We start from the raw sequence: 24,752 nt of genomic DNA, 5'->3' as shown, positions 1-24,752 counted from the left end.
TAATCAATTATGAGAGTGTTATTCTTCTAATATTTTTTATAGTTAAACACTGTTGTCTTTGTTTTATTTTATTATAAACAGTATTTTAACAGAATGATTTATATTGATAAAAAGTTTTCAGTTTGAAATAAAGTTTAATGATGACCTGCGTTATTTTTGTTGTCGAACACAAATAATAAATTTGTGTTGCAGTTTCATATACCAGTCATATTTATTACGTAATTTATTTAAGAAACTTGAAAACATATTTCTCATATATCGTGAGTAAAACAATTATTTCCTTTTCAGAATCGTCAAATATTCATGACACCACATCAATACTTTCACACAATTACAAACACACACGCACGCACGCACGCACACACACACACACACACACACACACACACACACACACACACACACACACATAACAATGGGATTTACACAACAATTTGATATCTTTATATGGAAACTTTCACTAGTGCGATAAAAAGAATATGCAAAATATTTTACAAACACACAACCGTTTCAAATGTGTCACAGCACTTACTGAAAGTATTGAATGCCTGCGTTCGTAAGCAATCAATCAACTATACCTGGACCTGAGAACAGCCACAACACAACTTATACTGATTTCCAAAAAAAAAATACGTTCTAGTACATTTTAATATGTTACAAAATAATAATACATCACAAATTTATTTAAGAAGTGTACTTTTAACAATGAAATCCAACTATCATCACTTTACCGGGTTAACTTTTCAGAACCGAATAGTTTGCCTTTATAGTGACCTGGCATGTATATCTTTGACGGCTCCTTAAAAAATAGACCTTTACAAATGCAAGGTGTGAAGGTAACCTCAAAGGTCGCAATTCTTAAAAAAAACATTGAAAAGCTTTGAGAAAAAAAAAACGCGTTTAGAGGAGTCAAATCTAGAACAAAGCTCTGCTTCCTAGATGAATCGTTTCTAGCAACCGACAAAGGAAACCCGCAAGATTATTGAATTATAGCCAAGATAACATTTAAACACGCTGTCTTTGAGAGATGAAAGAATTACATCATTTGAGAAGACGGTTCTTTTGTATGATGTTGCGTCGAGTGAGATCAACGTTATAATCACTGACGTCATGTTCGGTGATCGGTGACGTCTGGGTCTTTTTAGGTCAAGGCAAAATGCAGTTCACACTGAGTATGGAAATGGCTACCTGTAGATGACAACATTTAAATTAGTATCCTTAAGATACATGTAACGAAAATGAGACTTAAGAATTCGAAGTAATCAAACTATTTGAAAACGACATTCCAGTAATTACAGAATCAACCAATTCCGTCTCGGTACGTGCATCATTTGTTCCTGAACTCAGCTTTGGAATGCTATCGCCTATCCATTGTTAAATATAACCATTTACGAGGACATTTGTTATGAAGGTGTGCTTTAAAAACATCATGTCTTACTCATTAAGCAGAAATCAAAACGTTTAATGACCATTCGTATTAGTTTAAATCTAAGTACAACTTACTTGATCCGTTAGAATTTGACAGTTTTACAATTAATGGGTTTTCTAATACGATTCTTTAAAAAGACATCATCATCTGCTCTTTCTTATATTTGCATAGTTTTAGAAAATAAATGCCAGTTGGTTTAACTACATATCGATCGATCCAAACTTTGATACTTTTGTAGAATGTGTCTTATTGATTTCCTAAATAAAACACATTAAACCATACAAAAGTTATGAATGTCAGGCGAAGCCAAAGCTAGGGCACCGGGTACCTGAGCCTGCAGGCTCAAATCAAAAATAATGAGTGGAAAGTTAAACGAAGCCATAAATGGTCACACTGACGCAGCATACACATTTCGATTCGCTCTGGTACTTCGTTTAAGTGATGTCTAACAGGTTCGGCTCCAGGATGGACGTCAAAGGGATTACAATTTCGGGTTGCAACTTTAGATGTGCGTCACCACCTGATATATCGAAACAAAAATGGTTCAAGATGGTTAGTTGGGATTCTCCTTCAACTTCAAGAGTAGTTAAGTTATGATTGGTTATGACGTTTTTTTAATAATTACTTTATTCCGGGTAAAATTACCTTCAATGATGAGACACTGCGTGTGACGCTGAGCTTCTTATTAAACCTTTATTTTTACTACATTTTTGAATTTTGCTTTAAAATGCTCTGATTTCGTTTCTAGCCAATCTTCCATAAACGATAAGAGTCCTAATTGGATATGTGATTCCCTGATCCATTGGCACCAGACTAACGACGAAGAAAACGTCTCTGACATATAATTGCCCTCTGTATTGCCATACTTTAATTTGCCTTTGGACAGGTGGAACAAATCAACTACGCTACGTGTCATTAAAGGTTTGGTGCTCAAAAAATGGCATGTCTTCAACTTGCTTTAACCAAAAGTTTAACGAAACTTACTTACATAGCAAATCACGTATTCGAATCTCGTATTAATTATAGTTGTCTTTATTATTTGTTAACCAAAACTCAATTAAACCGTTCTTGGCAAAATCATCACCGAATGATTCAAGATTAGCCGGTGCTAACGTGGTGCTCATTGATGTCGTTAGAACCGATAGATATTGTCATTTGTCATACCATATAAGATATTATGCATTTTATGAATCCGAAGGATCCCTTTGGTGGACAAGTGGTGAACGTTTATGTAACGACGCCACTGGTATATCCATCGGCTCAAGGCAGAGAGTATATTGTTAGGTAATGGGCCCCATGATAACGGTAAGTATTCAATGATCATTAGTTAACAACTTAGTTGTCAGCCACTAGACCACTGTTGCGTCATGCTTCCTCCTTCTAGAATGTTTTCCTTTATATCTCAAGTGTGCACCCTCGAAGAATGTATGTCAAAATGAATGTCCAAGTATTCACTTAATAGAAAATGCAGGAGCTTATAGTTTGCTAGTTTTCTGATTTCTGTAACGACTAAAAGAATTGAGAGTTAAATTCGCCATTTAGGTTATTTTGTCCCAAAAGTCATAATTGAATGTATTAGTTGATGGTGATGGAAATCAAACCTTAAAGCAGATGCATTAGCCTTCCAAGCATGTATATAACTCATCTAATACAACAAGTTAATAACAAACCCCATTTAAAGCATGTTTTGGGGTCTAAAATCATTTTTACCCTACCCTGCATTTTGCCCTTTCAATGTTCATTTAAGGAATGAATTGCGGGGTTGATGTCATTATCGGGGTTTGAACGCAATTGGGCTTGTCTAAGTGTGTGAAGTCAGGACTCCACGCGTACTTTGACCAGCCCAATTGAGTTCATATCCCCGATAATGACATCAATCCTGCAATTCATTCATTACTTATATTTACACAAATAGTTCAATATTAAATTAAAAAAAAGGTTGAAAATGTAATTCATTTCAGTAAAGAAAACCTAACAGTAACCCATTCTGTAAGTCGAACGACCCGACTGTAACCGGAAACATTTTTTTCAAATGACGTCATAATAACGCGGGAAAAGATCAACCGCTTGAAATCACTTTTAAACGTAAAAATGAAACACTTATGGCATCACTTTATTTAAAATATAATAAATTAACACTTTCTAAAATGTTGATTTATATTTACGGGACCTGCTGACACAATACAAACAATAAAAAGATCAATAGTGTTCATGTATATTGTTATGCTATGAATTGCGATTCGAACATATCCGAAGATGTTGCGTTCATCGATTGATAAACGCAATTGCCGAAAGGCAGTTCATTTAAGGAATGGAAGTTGAGATGTAAATATTTTACCTTGACCATTTCTGTAAGTTTGCAACTTTTGTTGATATTCTTACTTCAGTACCTTGCAAATAGTCTAAATCATATGGACATATCAATATTACATAATGGGAGCAAACACCAACCCCTACCCAATTTTTCAATCGACTCAATTTTGACGTAACCTTTTGTTAATACAATTGTCAAAAATGGGTTTTCAGTTAGGATATTCAGCCGGAATCCTGTAATGCAATAATCTTGTCACTATTTTACAAACGTCAACATTGGTTTGAAATCACAAACCATTGGGGGTACACATGTTGCAAGGCTGATGACTCCAAATTAAATTGTTTTCTCTGCTAAACCTCATCAACTGCTTAACAACTGGTTTAATGTAGTTACCTTAAATTGAGAATATATGCTACCAGTGACATGTATTTGTAAACCCATAAATATGGCTTCAATAACTGACGAATTGTGGCTCTTGATTAACTTATCAAACAGCATCAGGAGTGATTGCATCCGTGTGGCGTGCTCCTGTTTTCCTGAATGGGACAATAAAAATCTTGCCTACAAGCTTTATATATTTATTTATTTATTTGCAGTAAAACAGTTCTTGCTATTTAATTTAACAAATTTTCCTGAAACAAAAATATAATTTCAAGAAAGAGTATTTGCAAAAGTTTATTGTTAAATGTGTATACAATTTATGCTTCTGGAATCGTTGACAATATACTTGGCAGTTGCCTAATTCCGGATTTCTATAAATAATCGTTCAAAAAGCGTTTCGGCGACCGTGATCAATATTGAATGATCGTAGTCTACGCAACTGAACTCCATAGCAACAGAAACAACAAAAATGTGCAACTATGTGAGTATAATCACAAAATGAATACCTCTAAAATGCGTCAAGTGTCAATTTTGGGTCACGTGGGGATAATGTCATGCGGCGCGAGCTTTCATATTGAGGTTTAGCAGAGATATCTTTAAATACAAGACCTGCTTTACGAAGCTTGTCACATATCAACAATCAAAAAATGCAAAAATGAATATAAAGTAAATAGAAGTGTCGATTGTCCTAGCGGCGTTTGTGTTGGCGTTTGTTCTTGTGTCGTCGGTCATTGAGTAGTTGACTCTGGATAAATTGACTCTGGAGAAGCTGACTCAGGAGAAGTTGACTCTAGAGTAGCTGACTCTGGAGCAGTTGACTCTGGAGTAGCTGACTCTGGAGTAGTTGACTCTGGAGTAGTTGACTCTGGAGTAGTTGACTCTGGAGGAGGTGACTCTGGAGTAGTTGACTCTGGAGTAGGTGACTCTGGAGTAGTTGACTCTTGAGTAGCTGACTCTGGAGTAGTTGACTGTGGAGTAGTTGACTCTGGAGGAGGTGACTCTGGAGGAGGTGACTCTGAAGTAGTTGATTCTGGAGTAGTTGACTCTGGAGTAGCTGACTCTGGAGTAGCTGACTCTGGAGGAGGTTACTCTGGAGTAGCTGACTCTGGAGTAGTTGACTCTGGAGTAGCTGACTCTGGAGTAGCTGACTCTGGAGTAGTTGACTCTGGAGTAGCTGACTCTGGAGTGTCTGACTCTGGAGTATCTGACTCTGGAGTATCTGACTCTGGAGGAGGTTACTCTAGAGTAGCTGACTCTGGAGAAGTTGACTCTGGAGTAGCTGACTCTGGAGTAGATGACTCTGGAGTAGTTGACTCTGGAGTAGTTGACTCTGGAGTAGCTGACTCTGGAGTAGTTGACTCTGGAGTAGCTGACTCTGGAGTAGTAGCTGACTCTGGAGTAGTAGCTGACTCTGGAGGAGGTGACTCTGGAGTAGTTGACTCTGGAGTAGTTGACTCTGGAGTAGTTGACTCTGGAGTAGCTGACTCTGGAGTAGTTGACTCTTGAGTAGTTGACTCTGGAGTAGGTGACTCTGGAGTAGTTGACTCTGGAGTAGCTGACTCTGGAGCAGCTGACTCTAGAGTAGTTGACTGTGGAGTAGTTGACTCTGGAGGAGGTGACTCTGGAGTAGTTGACTCTGGAGTAGTTGACTCTGGAGAAGTTGACTCTGGAGTAGCTGACTCTGGAGTAGTTGACTCTGGAGTAGTTGACTCTGGAGGAGGTGACTCTGGAGAAGTTGACTCTGGAGTAGTCTACTCTGGAGAAGTTGACTCTGGAGTAGTTGACTCTGGAGTAGTTGACTCTGGAGTAGTTGACTCGGGAGTAGTTGACTCTGGAGTAGCTGACTCTGGAGAAGTTGACTCTGGAGTAGCTGACTCTGGAGTAGCTGACTCTGGAGTAGTTGGCTTTGGAGTAGTATACTCTGGAGTAGTTGACTCTGGAGTAGTTGACTCTGGAGTAGTTGACTCTGGAGTAGTTGACTCTGGAGTAGCTGACTCTGGAGTACTAGCTGACTCTGGAGGAGGTGACTCTGGAGTAGCTGACTCTGGAGTAGCTGACTCTGGAGTAGTTGACTCTGGAGTAGCTGACTCTGGAGTGTCTGACTCTGGAGTATCTGACTCTGGAGTATCTGACTCTGGAGGAGGTTACTCTAGAGTAGCTGACTCTGGAGAAGTTGACTCTGGAGTAGCTGACTCTGGAGTAGATGACTCTGGAGTAGTTGACTCTGGAGTAGTTGACTCTGGAGTAGGTGACTCTGGAGTAGTTGACTCTGGAGTAGCTGACTCTGGAGTAGTAGCTGACTCTGGAGTAGTAGCTGACTCTGGAGGAGGTGACTCTGGAGTAGTTGACTCTGGAGTAGTTGACTCTGGAGTAGTTGACTCTGGAGTAGCTGACTCTGGAGTAGTTGACTCTTGAGTAGTTGACTCTGGAGTAGGTGACTCTGGAGTAGTTGACTCTGGAGTAGCTGACTCTGGAGTAGCTGACTCTGGAGTAGTTGACTGTGGAGTAGTTGACTCTGGAGTAGTTGACTCTGGAGTAGTTGACTCTGGAGTAGTTGACTCTGGAGAAGTTGACTCTGGAGTAGCTGACTCTGGAGTAGTTGACTCTGGAGTAGTTGACTCTGGAGGAGGTGACTCTGGAGAAGTTGACTCTGGACTAGTCTACTCTGGAGAAGTTGACTCTGGAGTAGTTGACTCTGGAGTAGTTGACTCTGGAGTAGTTGACTCGGGAGTAGTTGACTCTGGAGTAGCTGACTCTGGAGAAGTTGACTCTGGAGTAGCTGACTCTGGAGTAGCTGACTCTGGAGTAGTTGGCTTTGGAGTAGTATACTCTGGAGTAGTTGACTCTGGAGTAGTTGACTCTGGAGTAGTTGACTCTGGAGTAGTTGACTCTGGAGTAGCTGACTCTGGAGTACTAGCTGACTCTGGAGGAGGTGACTCTGGAGTAGAGTAGCTGACTCTGGAGGAGGTGACTCTGGAGTAGTTGACTCTGGAGTAGCTGACTCTGGAGTAGTTGACTCTGGAGTAGTTGACTCTGGAGTAGTTGACTCTGGAGTAGTTAACTCTGGAGTAGCTGACTCTGGAGTAGTTGACTGTGGAGTTGTTGACTCTGGAGGAGGTGACTCTGGAGTAGTTGACTCTGGAGTTGTTGACTCTGGAGTTGTTGACTCTGGAGTTGTTGACTCTGGAGTAGTTGAATTTGGAGTAGTTGACTCTGGAGTAGTTGAATCTGGAGTAGTTGACTCTGGAGTAGTTGACTCTGGAGTAGTTGACTCTGGAGTAGTTGACTCTGGAGTAGTTGACTCTGGAGTAGTTGACTGTGGAGTAGCTGACTCTGGAGTAGTTGACTGTGGAGTAGTTGACTGCGGAGTAGTTGACTGTGGAGTAGTTGACTCTGGAGGAGGTTACTCTGGAGTAGTTGATTCTGGAGTAGTTGACTCTGGAGTAGTTGACTCTGGAGTAGTTGACACGAGTAGTTGACTCTGGAGTAGTTGATTCTGGAGTAGCTGACTCTGGAGTAGCTGACTCTGGAGTAGTTGACTGTGGAGTAGTTGACTTTGGAGGAGGTGACTCTGGAGTAGTTGACTCTGGAGTAGCTGACTCTGGAGTAGCTGACTCTGGAGTAGTTGACTCTGGAGTAGTTGACTCTGGAGGAGGTGACTCTGGAGTAGTTGACTGCGGAGTAGTTGACTGTGGAGTAGTTGACTGTGGAGTAGTTGACTCTGGAGGAGGTTACTCTGGAGTAGTTGACTCTGGAGTAGTTGACTCTGGAGTAGTTGACTCTGGAGTAGTTGACTCTGGAGTAGTTGACTCTGGAGTAGTTGACTGTGGAGTAGTTGACTCTGGAGGAGGTGACTCTGGAGTAGCTGACTCTGGAGTAGTTGACTGTGGAGTAGTTGACTCTGGAGGAGGTGACTCTGGAGAAGTTGACTCTGGAGTAGTTGACTCTGGAGAAGTTGACTCTGGAGTAGCTGACTCTAGAGTAGTTGACTCTGGAGTAGTTGACTCTGGAGTAGTTGACTCTGGAGTAGTTGACTCTGGAGTAGTTGACTGTGGAGTAGTTGACTCTGGAGTAGTTGACTGTGGAGTAGTTGACTCTGGAGTAGTTGACTCTGGAGTAGCTGACTCTGGAGTAGTTGATTCTGGAGTAGTTGACTCTGGAGTAGCTGACTATGGAGGAGGTTACTCTGGAGGAGGTGACTCTGGAGTAGTTGACTCTGGAGTAGTTGACTCTGGAGTAGTTGACTCTTGAGTAGCTGACTCTGGAGTAGTTGACTCTGGAGTAGTTGACTCTGGAGTAGCTGACTCTGGAGTAGCTGACTCTGGAGGAGGTGACTCTGGAGTAGTTGACTCTGGAGTAGCTGACTCTGGAGTGGTAGCTGACTCTGGAGTAGTTGACTCTGGAGTAGCTGACTCTGGAGTGGTAGCTGACTCTGGAGGAGGTGACTCTGGAGTAGTTGACTCTGGAGTAGTTGACTCTGGAGTAGCTGACTCTGGAGAAGTTGACTGTGGAGTAGTTGACTCTGGAGTAGTTGACTCTGGAGTAGCTGACTCTGGAGTAGTTGACTCTGGAGTAGTTGACTCTGGAGTAGCTGACTCTGGAGGAGGTTACTCTGGAGGATGTGACTCTGGAGTAGTTGACTCTGGAGTAGTTGACTCTGGAGGAGGTGACTGTGGAGTAGTTGACTGTGGAGTAGTTGACTGTGGAGTAGTTGACTGTGGAGTAGTTGACTGTGGAGGAGGTGACTCTGGAGTAGTTGACTGTGGAGTAGCTGACTGTGGAGTAGCTGACTCTGGAGTAGCTGACTCTGGAGTAGTTGACTCTGGAGTAGCTGACTCTGGAGTGGTAGCTGACTCTGGAGGAGGTGACTCTGGAGTAGTTGACTCTGGAGTAGTTGACTCTGGAGTAGTTCACTCTGGAGGAGGTGACTGTGGAGTAGTTGACTGTGGAGTAGTTGACTGTGGAGTAGTTGACTGTGGAGTAGTTGACTGTGGAGGAGGTGACTCTGGAGTAGTTGACTCTGGAGTAGTTGACTGTGGAGTAGTTGACTCTGGAGTAGCTGACTCTGGAGTAGCTGACTTTGGAGTAGTTGGCTCTGGAGTAGTTGACTCTGGAGTAGTTGACTGTGGAGTAGTTGACTCTTTAGTAGTTGACTCTGGAGTAGTTGACTCTGGAGTAGTTGACTCTGGAGTAGTTGACTCTGGAGTAGTATACTCTGGAGAAGCTGACTGTGCCGTAGTTGACTCTGGAGTAGTTGACTCTGGAGTAGTTGACTGTGGAGTATTTGACTGTGGAGAAGTTGACTCTGGAGTAGCTGACTCTGGAGTAGCTGACTCTGGAGTAGTTGACTGTGGAGTAGTTGACTCTGGAGTAGTTGACTGTGGAGTAGTTGACTCTGGAGTAGCTGACTCTGGAGTAGTTGACTCTGGAGTAGTTGACTCTGGAGTAGCTGACTCTGGAGGAGGTTACTCTGGAGGATGTGACTCTGGAGTAGTTGACTCTGGAGTAGTTGACTCTGGAGGAGGTGACTGTGGAGTAGTTGACTGTGGAGTAGTTGACTGTGGAGTAGTTGACTGTGGAGTAGTTGACTGTGGAGGAGGTGACTCTGGAGTAGTTGACTGTGGAGTAGCTGACTGTGGAGTAGTTGACTGTGGAGTAGTTGACTCTGGAGTAGCTGACTCTGGAGTTGTTGAATCTGGAGAAGTTGACTGTGGAGTCGTTTGTTCTAGTGCCGTTACAACGATGAACTGTATATGTTCAAGTTAACAATAAATGTTCTGTTCTGTTCTGTTAATTCTGAAATATTTGGGGGGAAATGAAATGCATATCAAAACAAACTGAAAAGAATGCAAGTCGACTTATTCTTATGTATATGTCACTATGCTTGTTTCGGGCCCTTAAAATGATGTAACCTTTAAATAAATGAATAGCTGTTCATCTATTCGTATCACAGACTTAGTATTGACCAAATGTGCGAAATGATGTTCAATTAGTTATTTTACATTATTGCATGTGCACATACTAAACATTTATTGTAATGGGGAATATCTACAAAACCCTTATATTTTAAACTCGACATAACGAACTTTCATAATGCATGATTATGCAAAGAGGCATTTTATTGGCTATTTTGGCAAAACAAATGCGATATGAAAGGCACCATTACGCGGAAATGACTTAATAATCAGGCAAACTTACGTGTTTATGCAGTTTTAATCACAAAAGCCATTATTAAGCATTTTAACAGATGCCTATCACAAAGGAGGCGTTATTGCAAGTTTATTACAACTTTAAAAAGGCTTTAATATGTGAAAATAATAAATCGAGTGTCTTTTAATCTTTTCTTTTTGAATTTACCATTCCGACGTGTTGTAAATTGTTTTGTTTTTAATTTATTAAATGTTAACGGGCCGGTATTTATTATACATATTAATAATGTGTTTTCTGTCCGGATTGAAATATCAAGGGCAAAACAAGGGCAAAAGCACGTGCGTAGCTGACAACTATTTTTGTTAAGCTATCGGCCAAGCAGCGTGCCAAAAGGTCTGAGTTTTCGATCTGGAACGGAAACAATGATTGTTTTGTTTTTCATGCGTACTTGAAGTTAGCCGTTTGTGATGGAAAATAACGTGGGGCACTAATGTTAATATACTGTTAAAAACAATTGAGTGTTTATTTCTATCACAATACCTTCAAAAGTTACTGTTCGTTGTTCCCTTAGACTGACATCAGGACAGCCGCATGGGTTTCTCCGTTGAGAAGAGCAAGATCGCCTGCGTATTGTTATAGCATGGACAGTAAGGCTAGTTAGGCCTTTAAGTAGGCTGGTATTAAAAAGAAATCATTCAATGCCAAGAAAGGGAATGCATTTTAGAAATGTTGTGAAATGTTTTTATTTTTTGTTTTATTCAAGTTGAACTTAAAACTCAAAACCACACTATGGCAAAAAATAGTGTATGGTCGGGAGGAAAAAGGGCTAGTCAGGTTAGTGGAAACAAAAACATATTTTTTATACCTTACTAAATAAGTTGCAAATTTAATAAAGCATGAAAATCCCATTTCCTATTATTCCCGTAAAATTAGTAAATGCAAATGCCCCAGTATCACGAAAGAACTTAAGACAAATCTCTGACTCAATCTCAAAGAATGAACTCAAAACAGGACTCATTTTAAGTCGAAACTCATTTCAGTGTTCACAAAAAAACTCAATCTCAAACTCAATCTCAAACTCAAAAAATCAAGCTTAATATTTGAGACAGCCTTGTAGCACTCTCATTTTTTGTCTCAAACTCAAAAATGGCCGACAACTATGTAGATAGATTCCAGCGTCTGCAGAGAATCGCTATGTATGGTCAACAGCGGGTTCCAAGAGTGTTTAAAGACAGGGCCAACCCGTTGGAGAGATTATCAAGAGTGGAAGTTCGGGAGAGATACCGATTTTATCCTGAAACAATCGTAATGATAGTGGGTGTTGTTTTTAATGAACTTGATGCTGTAACAAGACGAAGCTTGCCACTACCACCTCTGCTCTCTGTGCTTGTAACTCTTCAATTTTTCGCCACGGGAGCTCACCATTTATTAATTGCCGAGATTCATGGAATTTCCCGTCCATCTGTGGGGCGTGCCATAGACAGGGTTACCAACGCATTATGCAGGCACATTAACAGGTTTATAAGCATGCCTGTTGATGATGCAGAGATAAGAATAAAGAAGAAGGAATTTTACAGCATTGCGGGTATTAAACTTTTATATTAATTACCGTTTTGATTGGTTGCTAATGTAATTAATGTAAACTTCCGGAAATGCCGTTACCTAGTGAAGGTTAAGTTCAACTCTCTTAATGCTGCATGCTAGTTTCGACAGTTACGCCCCTTGCCTTAAATAACTTGATGAATCATAACATTGCATTAATGTTCATTTAAAACCACATACATGCAATACTTGTTTACTGTTAATTGCATTTTGTGCTATCTTACTTTTCAGGATTCCCGAACGTGTTGGGGTGCATAGACTGCACACATGTCCGCATCAGAGCACCAACACATAACAAAGCAGATTTCGTAAATCGAAAAGGGTTCCATTCAGTGAACGTTCAGGTTTAATAATTTTTCATTACCATATGATAAAAAAAACGAATGAAATAAATGAATCATCAAATTAAAATGTTTTCATCCCCATCATATAGGTTGTCCAAACAGGTATGTTTGATTGTAAAAGTTACTTTATAATTTTCATATTTTTTCATGTGACAGATGGTATGCGATGCTCGTTTCATCATCATGGATGTCGTAGCCAAGTGGCCCGGGAGCGTACACGACAGCCGTATATTTAGGGAAAGCAGATTATGTGCACAGTTGGAGAATGGTATTTATGCCAAGTTATATATGAAAATCGTTTTGTTGTTTCAATTATAAATGACGTACAACATGACCATTGTACTTCAAGCAAAGCACCGGCCCGTACTTATTTTGCATAACAATTAATGTACTGCACTACATACTCTTTGAAAGGGAACTGACTTTTGCAGGAATGGATGGAGTGTTGCTAGGAGATAGTGGCTATGCATGTAAGAAGTACTTGATGACGCCATACCTGAACCCCCAGACTCAGACACAGGAGAGGTATTGCCGCTCGGTCATGTTCAGTCGTGTTAGTTTTAATGATGTAATTCCGACATGACATAATTATGGAGCTTTCTAGTCAAAGATATTATAATTGTTATTTTATATAAAGATTTATGTTAAAAAATACGTTCTTACCAACCAAATTCTGAATGATTTCAGATTTAACAGATCACTCTGTAAAACTAGAGTCATCATCGAGCAAACGTTTGGTGTTTTAAAGAGGAGGTTTGCAGTTATGTCGTACGGGATAAGGACATCCGAGATGAAGGCTTGCAGGACGACAATGGCGTGTGCCATCCTGCACAACATCGGGATTAAGCGGGGAGACTCATTTGGACGCTTTGTGGTCGAGTCCGACAATCACCCAGATGCACCGAACCAACCGGTTGATGTTGCAGGGAATGCCTTTAGGGACTTTGTCAGCACGACATATTTTTCGTAAAGTGTACTGAATCAGTAGAAGAGTAGTATATCGGCGTTAATTGATTGTAATTTCAAGCTGGCTGTATAAGTAATACGATACTAAGTGGTAAATATACAATGAACCAGTTTCATTTCGAACTGTACTTGCGTTTGTATTTATTTTTCAAAGTTTAAAGACGGAAAATACAGTCTAACAACATTATTTACAAATTTACTTTAATTTAGCAGGAGAAAAACCACTACTAAAACATCGATGATACAATAATATAACTACGTTTAACTCAATTATTTTGAACAAATATAAGCATATCATATTTTTACATCAAACTAATTCGAATCAGAATCGGTATTTTTTGGAGTGTATTGTTTAATGGTGTATATGCTTATACTTGACAATGACAGTTCGGTATGGCTATTTAACATGCACTAATTCATATGGAAATAGGGTTTACAATTGTCACAAACATCAATTTCTTCAAGTTTCTCAAAATGTACATGACATAAGTGCACAATATACATGAATAGTTTGAGCCCATAACCATTAAAATATCAGTTTTGAGGTACTAATAATAAACAATAAAATCTAATTGATTTACTCCAATGCCATTGATTTCCACAGTATCTCACAATACTGTCAGAATTCAAGCATGAAGATGCTTAGCACTACTTTGGATGTTTTCTCTTTGATTATATGACATTAAAATATAGACAGCTTTTACTTTAACAATCACAATTTAAGTCATGGCAAAACAGTGATTGGTCTCCATGGTAACATTTCTTAACAAAATTTCAAATTAATAATTGCTTATCTGAACAAATATCCTTTGCAGAATAAAACTCTAATTCAGAATCATATCAATGGAGCAGTCAAGACTACACAAAAAATGACAATCTGTACAAGTGAATTCACATGAAAACACTGCATTTACAACTTAATAATTCCCTGGCATACAAAAAAGAAATATCAATTCTGACATTCAGTCTTGACATGTATAACTGCTCCACATATGGTTTATATAACATTGCTTGACAACACATGTTCAGTACAACAGAGGGAGATGTGGTGTACTATCCTGTTCAAAGAAATGCATATCTTGTTTTCAATAGCTTCAATACAAAAAAGTAACTTAATCTAAAATGGTTGCAATTTTGCCACCAACAATCCAAACGACAACAGTAGCCATACACATATTTCGATAGGCATGATAAGGTAGTCATCTCTGAAACTTGAATATAATCATTGATACTGTTAAAGTTGTATTTGCTGCTTGTGAAAGGACTAAGGCATAAGGCAAAGTCTGAATAGTATCAAAGAATTAAATGGAAATACCATTCTAGCTACTTGTTTAACTGTTTCTAAAGTGTACACTATTATAGCTTTTCATTTCACTGTTCACATGCTATAGATAACAAAGTTCTTCACATTATTTTGTGTTGAACATCATGTTCAGCAAAGTAATACAAGATGAATTCTCGAATATATGAACACAACTACATACAAAGAACTAATGACATATTGCAAATAATTTTGTTTAAATAATTGATATTCACAAATTCAGTAGACTTTTCAATTTTAGTTGTAAAAATAAGTGTATTGATACTATAATTAGATAAATTAGAACATAACCTACATTTACAGCCAATAAAACTGATGACAGGTAATCATTAATTCTATGCCTATTTATTAAAAAATTAATCTTTTGCAGTTGCTAAAAGCTGACAACACTGCCACCGACTCATCCACTACACAATTCCTGCGTCATTTTACTTTTAAAATGTCTCTAATAACGTGGTTATATTCTTAGTCAGTAATATGACTGGAATAAAAATCTTAATGATTAAGAGCGATCAGTCGGTCCACTACATCCATTCTTAAAACTTAAGATTTTAATTTATTTTATATGACTATAACATAGCTATAACAGTTTCAATGACTTACAATTGTTTTTACAGAAAATTGAATAAATAAAGGGTTTACAATTCATTAAATGGTATGATAGAACTATTGCTAAACACTTGTTCAAGGTTTTTTTCAAGTATTGCTTTTTTCAGTTCAAATAACTCATTCTCATGGGCTACTCGGTTCTCGGCCAACTGCAGTTCTACTCTAGCTCTCTTCTTTTCCAGCTCATACAGTTCGTCCACATCAGTTGATCGTTTTCGAGCTGTAAAAGATCCAAAGTAATGACCTTCAAAAGCCTGATAAACATAATAAATGAAAAGAACCATGGAAAAAGGATAGATAGAGTCAGTTATATAGTTTCAGCACATTATGAAGTGAAGGAGACTCATGAAAATAACTAGACTGTGGTTTTCTTCCTATAATTAAATACAAACTATGCCCAAAATGACATACATTTCCTCTGCATTTTCTCTGCAAATACACATGGAACTTCATCTGAAAAATAAATAAACAACCTAATAAACGTAATAAACTGAGGAATAGACATGAACATTTAAATTTGTGTTCATATTGTTATCCTATTCTCAATACTAGTAATTTCCATATATTGCTTTAATAGATAAAATTGTCTTTAAAATATCAGATTATAAGATTATGCATGTTTAAACACTTAACTCATTCTGAAAAAATAGTGTTTTTAATATAAGCAATTATAGCCTATTAACTTTACAGTGATCTTGAACTTGAACCAAACACAATCAAAAGCAATATCAAGATAGTTTCACTTATAAGCTACTAACGTACCAATTTTTATTACTTTCCATCAATGCTACTTGACATTGTCGTGCCGAAACCAATCCCTAGCAATGACATCACATACCTGTTGACGAAGACATCAAAGCACTGCCACTTGCACAGGTACTTGTAGTCTGTATACATTCCGCAGCTGAAAAACATTACAAAAGTTATGGATAATATACTTTTTTTCAAATATGTATTCAAGCAAAATAATGAAACAACATTGGAGCACACCTCTATATTTTGCTTGTACTGATAAAACCGGAACAAGAACTTTCCTTGTATCATTTCATAACTTTTGCCAACCTGAATTTACACATGTTTAAATTGAATAACACTTACATGTAATGTTTTCATTGATCCTGCCACATGCACCAGTTCCAGGTTGAGAGCTGTCGTGATCTACAACAAAGTAGACACAAGAAATCATAACAAGTATCATGCATGAGTGAAATATTGTGCCCAAAACAATGGACAGAACACAAAAGTGAATTTTTGTCAATTTCCAGAACAATATTTCACTAGTAAAATACCAAATTGCTGAAAATTGTCAATTATTAACAAGACATTAAAGCTGCACTCTCACAGATTGAATGTTTTGAAATCTCTGCACTCTCACAGATTGAATGTTTTGAAATTATGGTTTCAAAATTATTATAATAAAATATTTTTGAGGTCCAATCATTATTGTTCCTTGGTGTTGAAATTCAAAAGGTAAACAATTATGGAAAGAGGAATTCGAAGGGGGAACAATATAGGTCGATGCCAATTTTTATTTATTTATTTATTTTTTACATTAAAACATATCATTGCTAACCCTATGGACAGATAAACAAATATTAGATATATTTTGGCATTCTTTTTAGCTGTAGCTATTAATTAAAATCAACATTTATATAGGTATATTTTTAACCGCATTACCATGAGTGCTTAATGCTAGATATATAAATCTGTGAGAGTGCAGCTTTAAAGAACCCATTGTGGCAGTCATCGAAATAAGTCTTTTGAACACTCCCGATTTCGTATGCTACTGCTTGGCTTTTTTAACAAGCCCTGCTCTATAGATCTTAGAATTTGAGCAAGCCCAGAAAGCATTTTACCAGTGCAGGGCTTGCAGGCTTGTGCTAATTTGACCACTGTTGTGAGTTGAAATATTATGCATGAATGTTTTTATATTTCATCGAATGTTGAAAGGAATTTTGACAATTTTTCATATGGCAATCTATGCACTTGAAATTAGGAGATTCTCCTAAATAACGTTTCATTATTTTAACTTACCTGAAAGTGAGCCTGCAGGGAAGGAACGTTACAGACAAACTTCAGGAATGGCCACTTTAGCATCTCTAAGCTGTAATAGTACAACATGTACGTGTAGTTCTTCTGCTGGGCACGCATATTTGACACATTCGATAGGCATTTTGAAACTAAAGGAAAATCAGATATCTGATATAATGTTGTCAGTGCATTGTATATAACAGACCCAAAACGGGATGGTTTAATAAAGCTTTATTACATTCATACTCATACGCACACGATCTTGAATCTAATCAATAACTGAACTATCAACATACATGCAACTGTTAGCCAGAGGCGGGCTTATCATACACAGAGGCGGGTTTATCAATACCGGGCTCTGATAGGCCACTACATCCCTCCTTTACGCGGACTTGATTTTACTTATATGAAAAAAGATTAATAAATCATATAGACATATGTTCATGAATTATTCATAAAACATTGTATATTTCTTTTTAACAGATAATCATTTTCTTAAATATCATTGCAATAATCAAATCCCTTGCAACCAGGTATTAAAATAAACAAGATTATTGTCTGTCTATAAATTAACCTCTGACCCGTTTTCCTCACAAATTTAGAAAATGTCAGGTAATAAAACTGTCTAATAGCACACACATTATATAGATCATTAAGAACAAGCATTAAGTTCGAATGTTATATAATCCGGCTTGTCCCTATAACATTGAGATGATATCATATAAATGGTTTGACCGGGAAGATATTGCCCAGCAAATGTCTGTTTAATTATCATGATGTGGTTGTAAATCAGTTTCGGATCTTTGCAATGTTCTGGTCAATTCTACGGACGCCCAGAATTTTGAGGTTAATTGTTATTACTCCACGGAATGGTTAACACACTTCACGAATCAAGTGTATTGGCATTTTTAATGCTAATAGTGTTGTGTTGTAGTTTTTAACACACTTTTATTATCTAGAAACTCATTTATACTATGCAGGCATTACTATTGCCTGGATCCTTCAATCACGATAACGTATCGGCTTCTGACGACGTCTGTTTGGTCGACGCTGTTTGTTTTCGTTGTTTTGCTGCTCACGCAGCCCTGAACGCTGTTTATGTTGTTGGCTGTGTGTGCCGCGTGTCATTTCACGGCTATCATAGCGTACTGTGACCATGGATCCCTTTCGTCTGACGACGTATCCCCATTTATGACTGAATGGCGTTGTTAATTTATTTTGTTTGGGTTGTTTAACAAGGACCGGATCGCCTGGCTGTAATGTACACGGTTATGCATTCCATTTCTCATCGGCATACTTTTTGTTCTTTTGCTTTGATTTTGTGTCCCTTTTGCGTACATATATATCATTTCTCGGCACGGTAAATGTTGGAAGCTTTGTCTTCATTTTGCTATTGAACATTATTTCAAATGGCGAAAGTCCTGTGCTTGGATGTGGGGTTGATCTGTAATTCATTAGAAAAATAGTAAGTTCAGATTTAAAGTTCTTTCCAGACACTGTCGCAGTTTTCATTGTTTTTACTAGTGGCTTTATAAATGCTTCTACCAATCCGTTGGCTTGTGGGGCTAGTGGGGTTACCTTCCGGTGTTTGAACCCGATACTGTTTGCAAATTGCGTAAATTCATGGCTATTGAACGGCGCTCCGTTGTCGGATTTTACCACACTTGGAATTGAGAACATTCCAAAAATTCTTTCAAGGTGCGATATGACATTTTGTGCAGTCAGACTTGTTAACTTTTCAACTAATGGGCATCTACTGTAGTCAAAGATAACTACCATCAAATATTCTCCTGTGGGAAATGGCCCACAAAAATCACCTGACACCTCATTCCGGTATCAATTAGAGTTTTCGTTTGAACACCATTCATGCTTAATATTATCTTCGGCACTTTGTTATCTGTCAAAACGTTGAATCTAAATAATATGTCTGTATCCGACACCGAATGCTCTTTTTGTGCCTCCTGGTCAATTCCATGAACCTGAGCTTTACGCGTACCTTTTCTGCATACGCTACTGAAGTCATTTGGTTTGTGACAATAAATACATGTGGCTCCATAGGCTGGGCACTTGGTTTGGTGGATATATTCCGCCACAGTTTCTGCACGTTTGTCTTTATTGTGACTGTTGTTGACGTTTTCTTTGTGTTGATGGTGGATAGCTATAATTTGCATGTTGCGATTTTGTCTGTCGCGGTTTGGCTTTAATTTTGTTTACGTCGCTGTGTTGCGGTTCCATTGCTTTGGCTTGTCTGTCCGCAATTTCCATTGTCCTTCCCATTGTTAAATTATCTTTAAGCGGCTTGTCTGCTTCCAGACATTTTAGTCGTAGTTTCTTTGACCCGCATCTTGGATGATTTGGCTCTTTATTTCACCGTCTTTGTCCGAAAATTCACAATTGTCTGCCTTTTGGCGGAGGCGAGTTGCAAATCGGTCTATTGTTTCGGCGTGATGTTGTTTTAGGTTCCTAAATTCGAACCGCTCGAACTCTCTGTTTTTCTTCAATTGGAAATAGCCTGTTAACCCTTGCTTGACGTCATCGTAGTTTGAATCGCTGTCTCCAAGATTCAATGTTTCGTATATATTTCGAATACTTCATCTCCGGCATAGTGAAGTAATAGCGCTTTCCTCCGTTTTTTGGAGTCAATGCTAAGTCCTGTGAACAAATTTTTCCAACTTTGACACATATTTAGACCATCGTGTGCCAAGGGATGTTTCCTCCCCGTACACGTCAAATTTCGGGAACGGCGCTAATCCAGCCATTGTGCATTAATCCTGACACTGACGTATTTCATATGTTAATCTACTAGCACTTTAATCCCCAATCCCCGTCGATAAAATGTAATGTTGTCAGTGAAATGTATATAACAGACCCAAAACGGGATGGTTTAATATAGCTTTATTACATTCATACTCATATGCACACGATCTTGAATCTAATCAGTAACTGAACCATCAACATACATGCAACTGTTAGCCAGAGGCGGGCTTATCATACACAGAGGCGGGTTTATCAATGCCGGGCTCCGATTGGCCACTACATCTACTGTATCTTTTTCGATTGAATAGAAAGAAATCAATATAAACAAGTGATTTTTTTTTTGATTTATTGTTATATTTTATTGAAATAGTAAGAAAGGGCCACAAAATATATACTTAAAGTATTGTTTATCACCACAAAGTGATATATGTGTTGTCGTTTTTATTATAGTACTGATTCATTCACTGGGGATAATCAGTCAACCAGTAATTCATTTTCAACAAATTCAGGCGTAGGTTTGTGCACATATTACTTTCAGCGAATGCACCCCGCTGATACACATATTTAAGAATAATGGGTCTCCAGGAAACTCGTGATGCGCAGCAAAATGAATCACTGGTCATCATTGAACAATGATAAAATAGTGTCACTGTCGAGCAGGTCACTGACACTGACAGTATCACCTCAGTATGAAAACGGATATTTTGATTTTGAATTGTTGAAACCTATTTCATTCATTCACAAAAACATTAACTGATCAAATAACACCGATTTCACCAACCCTTAAAGTATATTTATGCAATAAAACATAAAATAATACCACTGTTATTAATCGCTTTTTCAATGTTTTGAGAGAAATCTCAAAGTGAGGCTGATTTGTTGTGTTGCTAATAGTGATAGTCATGTGACTTATTGAGTTTACTTAGCGGGTCCTTTTTGAAAATCTTGAGGTTATATGCGCGAATTATTCTTTCCAATTTATAAGGTTTATGCAAATACTAAATGAAAATACTATACCCATGTCGCGTAACGTAGTATAAACACTTTAAAGTGTCACGTAACATAAAAGTTACGTATGAAACACTTTAAAGTAATAACTAAAATCAATAGTAGAATTCAAAGTTTATTTGTAACAAAAAAAGCAAATACTTCATCATGGTGATCAAATGTAGATTTACTTAGATGCTGACAGTTCGTGATAGCCGCTGGCTATTTACCAATTAGCGTGACAGTTCATGACTGTAGAATACATCTTTTTGTATATAACAAGAAATTAGATACGCACACCTGTCACAAACTAGACGAAATCAGCAGTATATATGAACGCATGTTTTAATGTAGAGGGAGTTGAAGTTAGGGTAGGCACGGCAAGGAGACCGGCCTTGGGTCCTTAATGGACGGCAGTTAGGATGTGGGATTACCTTAAATGTCATGCTGTATTATATACTGATTATTATACTTAGAAAGAACGTGGAACAATAAAGACTTAGAACACTTGAACAGTTGTTGGTTGTTTACTGAACGAACTATCACGAAAGTTAAGTGAACAGTAGCATTACGTGACACGTAAAAGTTTGGCGCCTGCTGACCGAAGATATTCAAGAACAGGGTTGACGTGGAACACAACGGGGAAGTACTTACAACTATTGGATCACATTTGAAATGAAGAAGAAAAAGGTACATGATGACAACTGTGATTCGAGTGACTATGGACATTGCAGCGCGACCAGACCACGGGACAAAAGTTAGTGACTTTTTATTACTTTGTATTTCTTGCCTAGATATCACATGTGTTGCTATAATTTTGGGATATTTAACAGGGCAAAATTTTAAAGTTTTGGATAATAAATGCAATCCGAGCAAAGCTGTTCTTTTGAAAGAACCCCTAAGTAATCTAATTTCTGACTTAACAACGTTTAATGCAAACGAAGAGCTTGTCATGTATTGAACTAAATCATTTAAGTACATTATTGACTAACTAGATGAAAACGAAAACTAAGTCATTTAAGGACATTAATTGAATAATTAACAAAGAAATGTAATTAAAAGAAGTTTGAGTAAACTTATTTAGCAGGTCTAACATTAATGAAAGTTGCATAAATACAAAAAATAATGACTTATACTCAGGGTTTAGTGCAAACACTGAAGATAATACAAAATGAGATATTTTTTATGTCGAAGAAGGAGAAATATGGCAGGTTTTATTACTTCAGTTGTCATGTAACTGTAAGTAATTGTCAAACACATCAGATAGGTAAATGAATTCAATGTTACCTGTAATTAATTTGACCTTAATGATATGAAATCATTGAAATTAAGTATGGTTATAGTTGTGTAAATAATTGTAGTATTTTGTCAATATATCATTTTATATAATTTTGAGTAAATGGGTGATGGTTTTAAAGTTGTAAAAATCATATAAATAAATCATTGTTTGGATCATAGTAAGGTCTGAGAGAGAAAGCGTGCAAAACGAAAAGTAATTTCTTAGATGTCATTATATAAGTGTATCGCCTGAATACGGCAAGTAATTTTCAATTTCGAAATCACTAATAAAATTGTTTGTTATGTAGTAAGTAATCTAATTAAATTATTTAAGTAACTCACAGATTAGTTTGGTAAAACTAATGAATCAATTATAAAGTTGTAAGTTATCCGATGATAAGCATGATGGTAACATGTTAAGCTAGAGTTTAGCTTTCTTATAACTGTGAAGATGTACAAAGTTGTACAAAGATAAACAAAGATAGTGGTCAAGAAAGACCAGGTTTCTTAAAAGTGATTGGAGATGATACGTTCAAGATATTGAATTTCAACAAAATTGTTGGACTCCTGTGAAGTCACATTAGGGTGTGAGTTATTTAATAAATTATTTGAATCACTTATGTATTAGTTTTCTTCAAATAATGGACTACTTATGAGCTAACATATAAGCTTTGTAAAATATTGCATAAAAAAGGTTCTTAATAAAATAAAATGTTGTTCATGAAAAACAAAACGTTTCACAAAAAAACCCAACTTAGGTCAACATTCATTAAATCAAACATACGAATACTTACGCACAGATACAATAATTAATTATAAATGGGGCCACCTTCAAAATATAAGCCTGCTTGAAAATATCAACACAAAATTTCATGGTAATAGCAACACCTATGTCAATGAAAGGTAAAAGTACAGGTAATATGTCACGTGATACAAACAGTCAATATCAACATTATTCTTCAGCGGATATCGAGATAATATACCTAGTGGCGATATTGTGTTAAGTGGTCATCGGTGTTTCATAAAGGATCGAACTATATTCTGGTATTGCGTATGTGATGTGCTAACCAATTGGTTACACTTCGGAATATCCAGAGGAGCTAAGCACACATTCTCGTATGACCTGTGTTCAGCTTGACGTCACATGATTAAGTCTTTAGGACCGTGATGATTCCTGTGTGATGGACAACACCAACTTGAGATCGTTAGCATCTTCAATAACATGAACACTTGCACACATCTATCTAAGTACACTTCAAGAATTAGCAGTCGTATAATGGCAGAACATTTCGAGTCGGTGGGGACATTCTACAATCAAACAACCCCTTGGCTTTAAACTCTACATCTACAACAACACGGCAGCAGCAACAACAACAACGATGATTCCCTGTCTTCAGAATGATAACATGGAAAGCAGCGCTACATAAAACATTGACTAAATACCAAATTTGACAACAGTACTGTCAGTGTAAATTACTTGTACTCAATCTGCAGTGTTATTTTCTAATTGTTAACTATGTTTATTAATTACCTGAGGGCTAATTACCAATTAGTCTATATTATGTCAGACATTTTGACAAATAACGTGTCAGTTTACTTTCTATTGCTTACGAAAAGAAAATCTTGCATTAAAAAGGGACGGTATCTATACAATTTGATATCATTGTTTGGGATTTAGGCACAGATTTTCTTTTGCGTATTTTTTGTCGGAAATACAACTTGATCATCATTGTTTGGGATTTAGGCACAGATTTTCTTTAGAGCATTTTTTTTTGTCGGAATTGCATTTTTTTAATTTACCTGTTTGGGGTTGAGAAACATATTTACTTACGATTTTATTTATCTATTCAATTATAACCATTGTTTGGGGTTGAAGCAAAGATTTTCTTAAAAATCTTGATAAAAAAGGGGACGAATGTCGCGTAACGTAGTATAAACACTTTAAAGTGTCACGTAACATAAAAGTTACGTATGAAACACTTTAAAGTAATAACTAAAATCAATAGTAGAATTCAAAGTTTATTTGTAACAAAAAAAGCAAATACTTCATCATGGTGATCAAATGTAGATTTACTTAGATGCTGACAGTTCGTGATAGCCGCTGGCTATTAGACCAATTAGCGTGACAGTTCATGACTGTAGAATACATCTTTTTGTATATAACAAGAAATTAGATATGCACACCTGTCACAAACTAGACGAAATCAGCAGTATATATGAACGCATGTTTTAATGTAGAGGGAGTTGAAGTTAGGGTAGGCACGGCAAGGAGACCGGCCTTGGGTCCTTAATGGACGGCAGTTAGGATGTGGGATTACCTTAAATGTCATGCTGTATTATATACTGATTATTATACTTAGAAAGAACGTGGAACAATAAAGACTTAGAACACTTGAACAGTTGTTGGTTGTTTACTGAACGAACTATCACGAAAGTTAAGTGAACAGTAGCATTACGTGACACCCAGTTGATCTTAAACTCGTGATGCAGTTTTCTGTTAAAAATACGATCTATGACCGTTATCGAACAGCACTGAGGACGAATGTATATCAGAGTATGGTAGATCTCGTACCAATATTTTGC

The 24,752-nt window shown here is 37.5% G+C and overlaps 3 protein-coding genes across 3 annotated transcripts; 1 reads left to right on the top strand and 2 right to left on the bottom strand.

Moving 5' to 3' along the window:
- Nucleotides 1-4,898: 4,898 nt before the first annotated feature.
- Nucleotides 4,899-10,223, bottom strand: LOC128237869 (mucin-17-like). The gene is made up of 9 exons (XM_052953448.1): nt 10,211-10,223; nt 9,594-9,871; nt 9,339-9,502; nt 8,385-9,234; nt 7,860-8,293; nt 7,635-7,770; nt 6,879-7,500; nt 6,273-6,774; nt 4,899-6,090 (listed from the first exon to the last, which is right to left on the bottom strand). The coding sequence occupies exons 1-9, from the start codon at nt 10,221-10,223 to the stop codon at nt 4,899-4,901; spliced, it is 4,191 nt and encodes a 1,396-aa protein (XP_052809408.1).
- A 1,021-nt stretch (nt 10,224-11,244) lies between these two features.
- Nucleotides 11,245-13,190, top strand: LOC128237868 (putative nuclease HARBI1). The gene is made up of 5 exons (XM_052953447.1): nt 11,245-11,859; nt 12,108-12,220; nt 12,377-12,488; nt 12,652-12,745; nt 12,908-13,190. Exons 1-5 carry the CDS (start codon nt 11,421-11,423, stop codon nt 13,188-13,190), a joined length of 1,041 nt encoding a protein of 346 aa, XP_052809407.1. The 5' UTR covers nt 11,245-11,420.
- Nucleotides 13,191-13,297: 107 nt separating this feature from the next.
- LOC128237867 (uncharacterized) lies at nt 13,298-17,267 on the bottom strand. The gene is made up of 5 exons (XM_052953446.1): nt 17,183-17,267; nt 16,215-16,274; nt 15,955-16,020; nt 15,528-15,569; nt 13,298-15,336 (listed from the first exon to the last, which is right to left on the bottom strand). The coding sequence occupies exons 1-5, from the start codon at nt 17,265-17,267 to the stop codon at nt 15,146-15,148; spliced, it is 444 nt and encodes a 147-aa protein (XP_052809406.1). The 3' UTR covers nt 13,298-15,145.
- Between the last annotated feature and the right edge of the window lie 7,485 nt (nt 17,268-24,752).

This window comes from Mya arenaria, chromosome 6, assembly GCF_026914265.1.
Source record: "Mya arenaria isolate MELC-2E11 chromosome 6, ASM2691426v1".
Classification (NCBI taxonomy): Eukaryota; Metazoa; Mollusca; class Bivalvia; order Myida; family Myidae; genus Mya; species Mya arenaria.
Note: the sequence above shows the minus strand (reverse complement) of the source record. Positions and strands in the feature narration are given on the sequence as shown.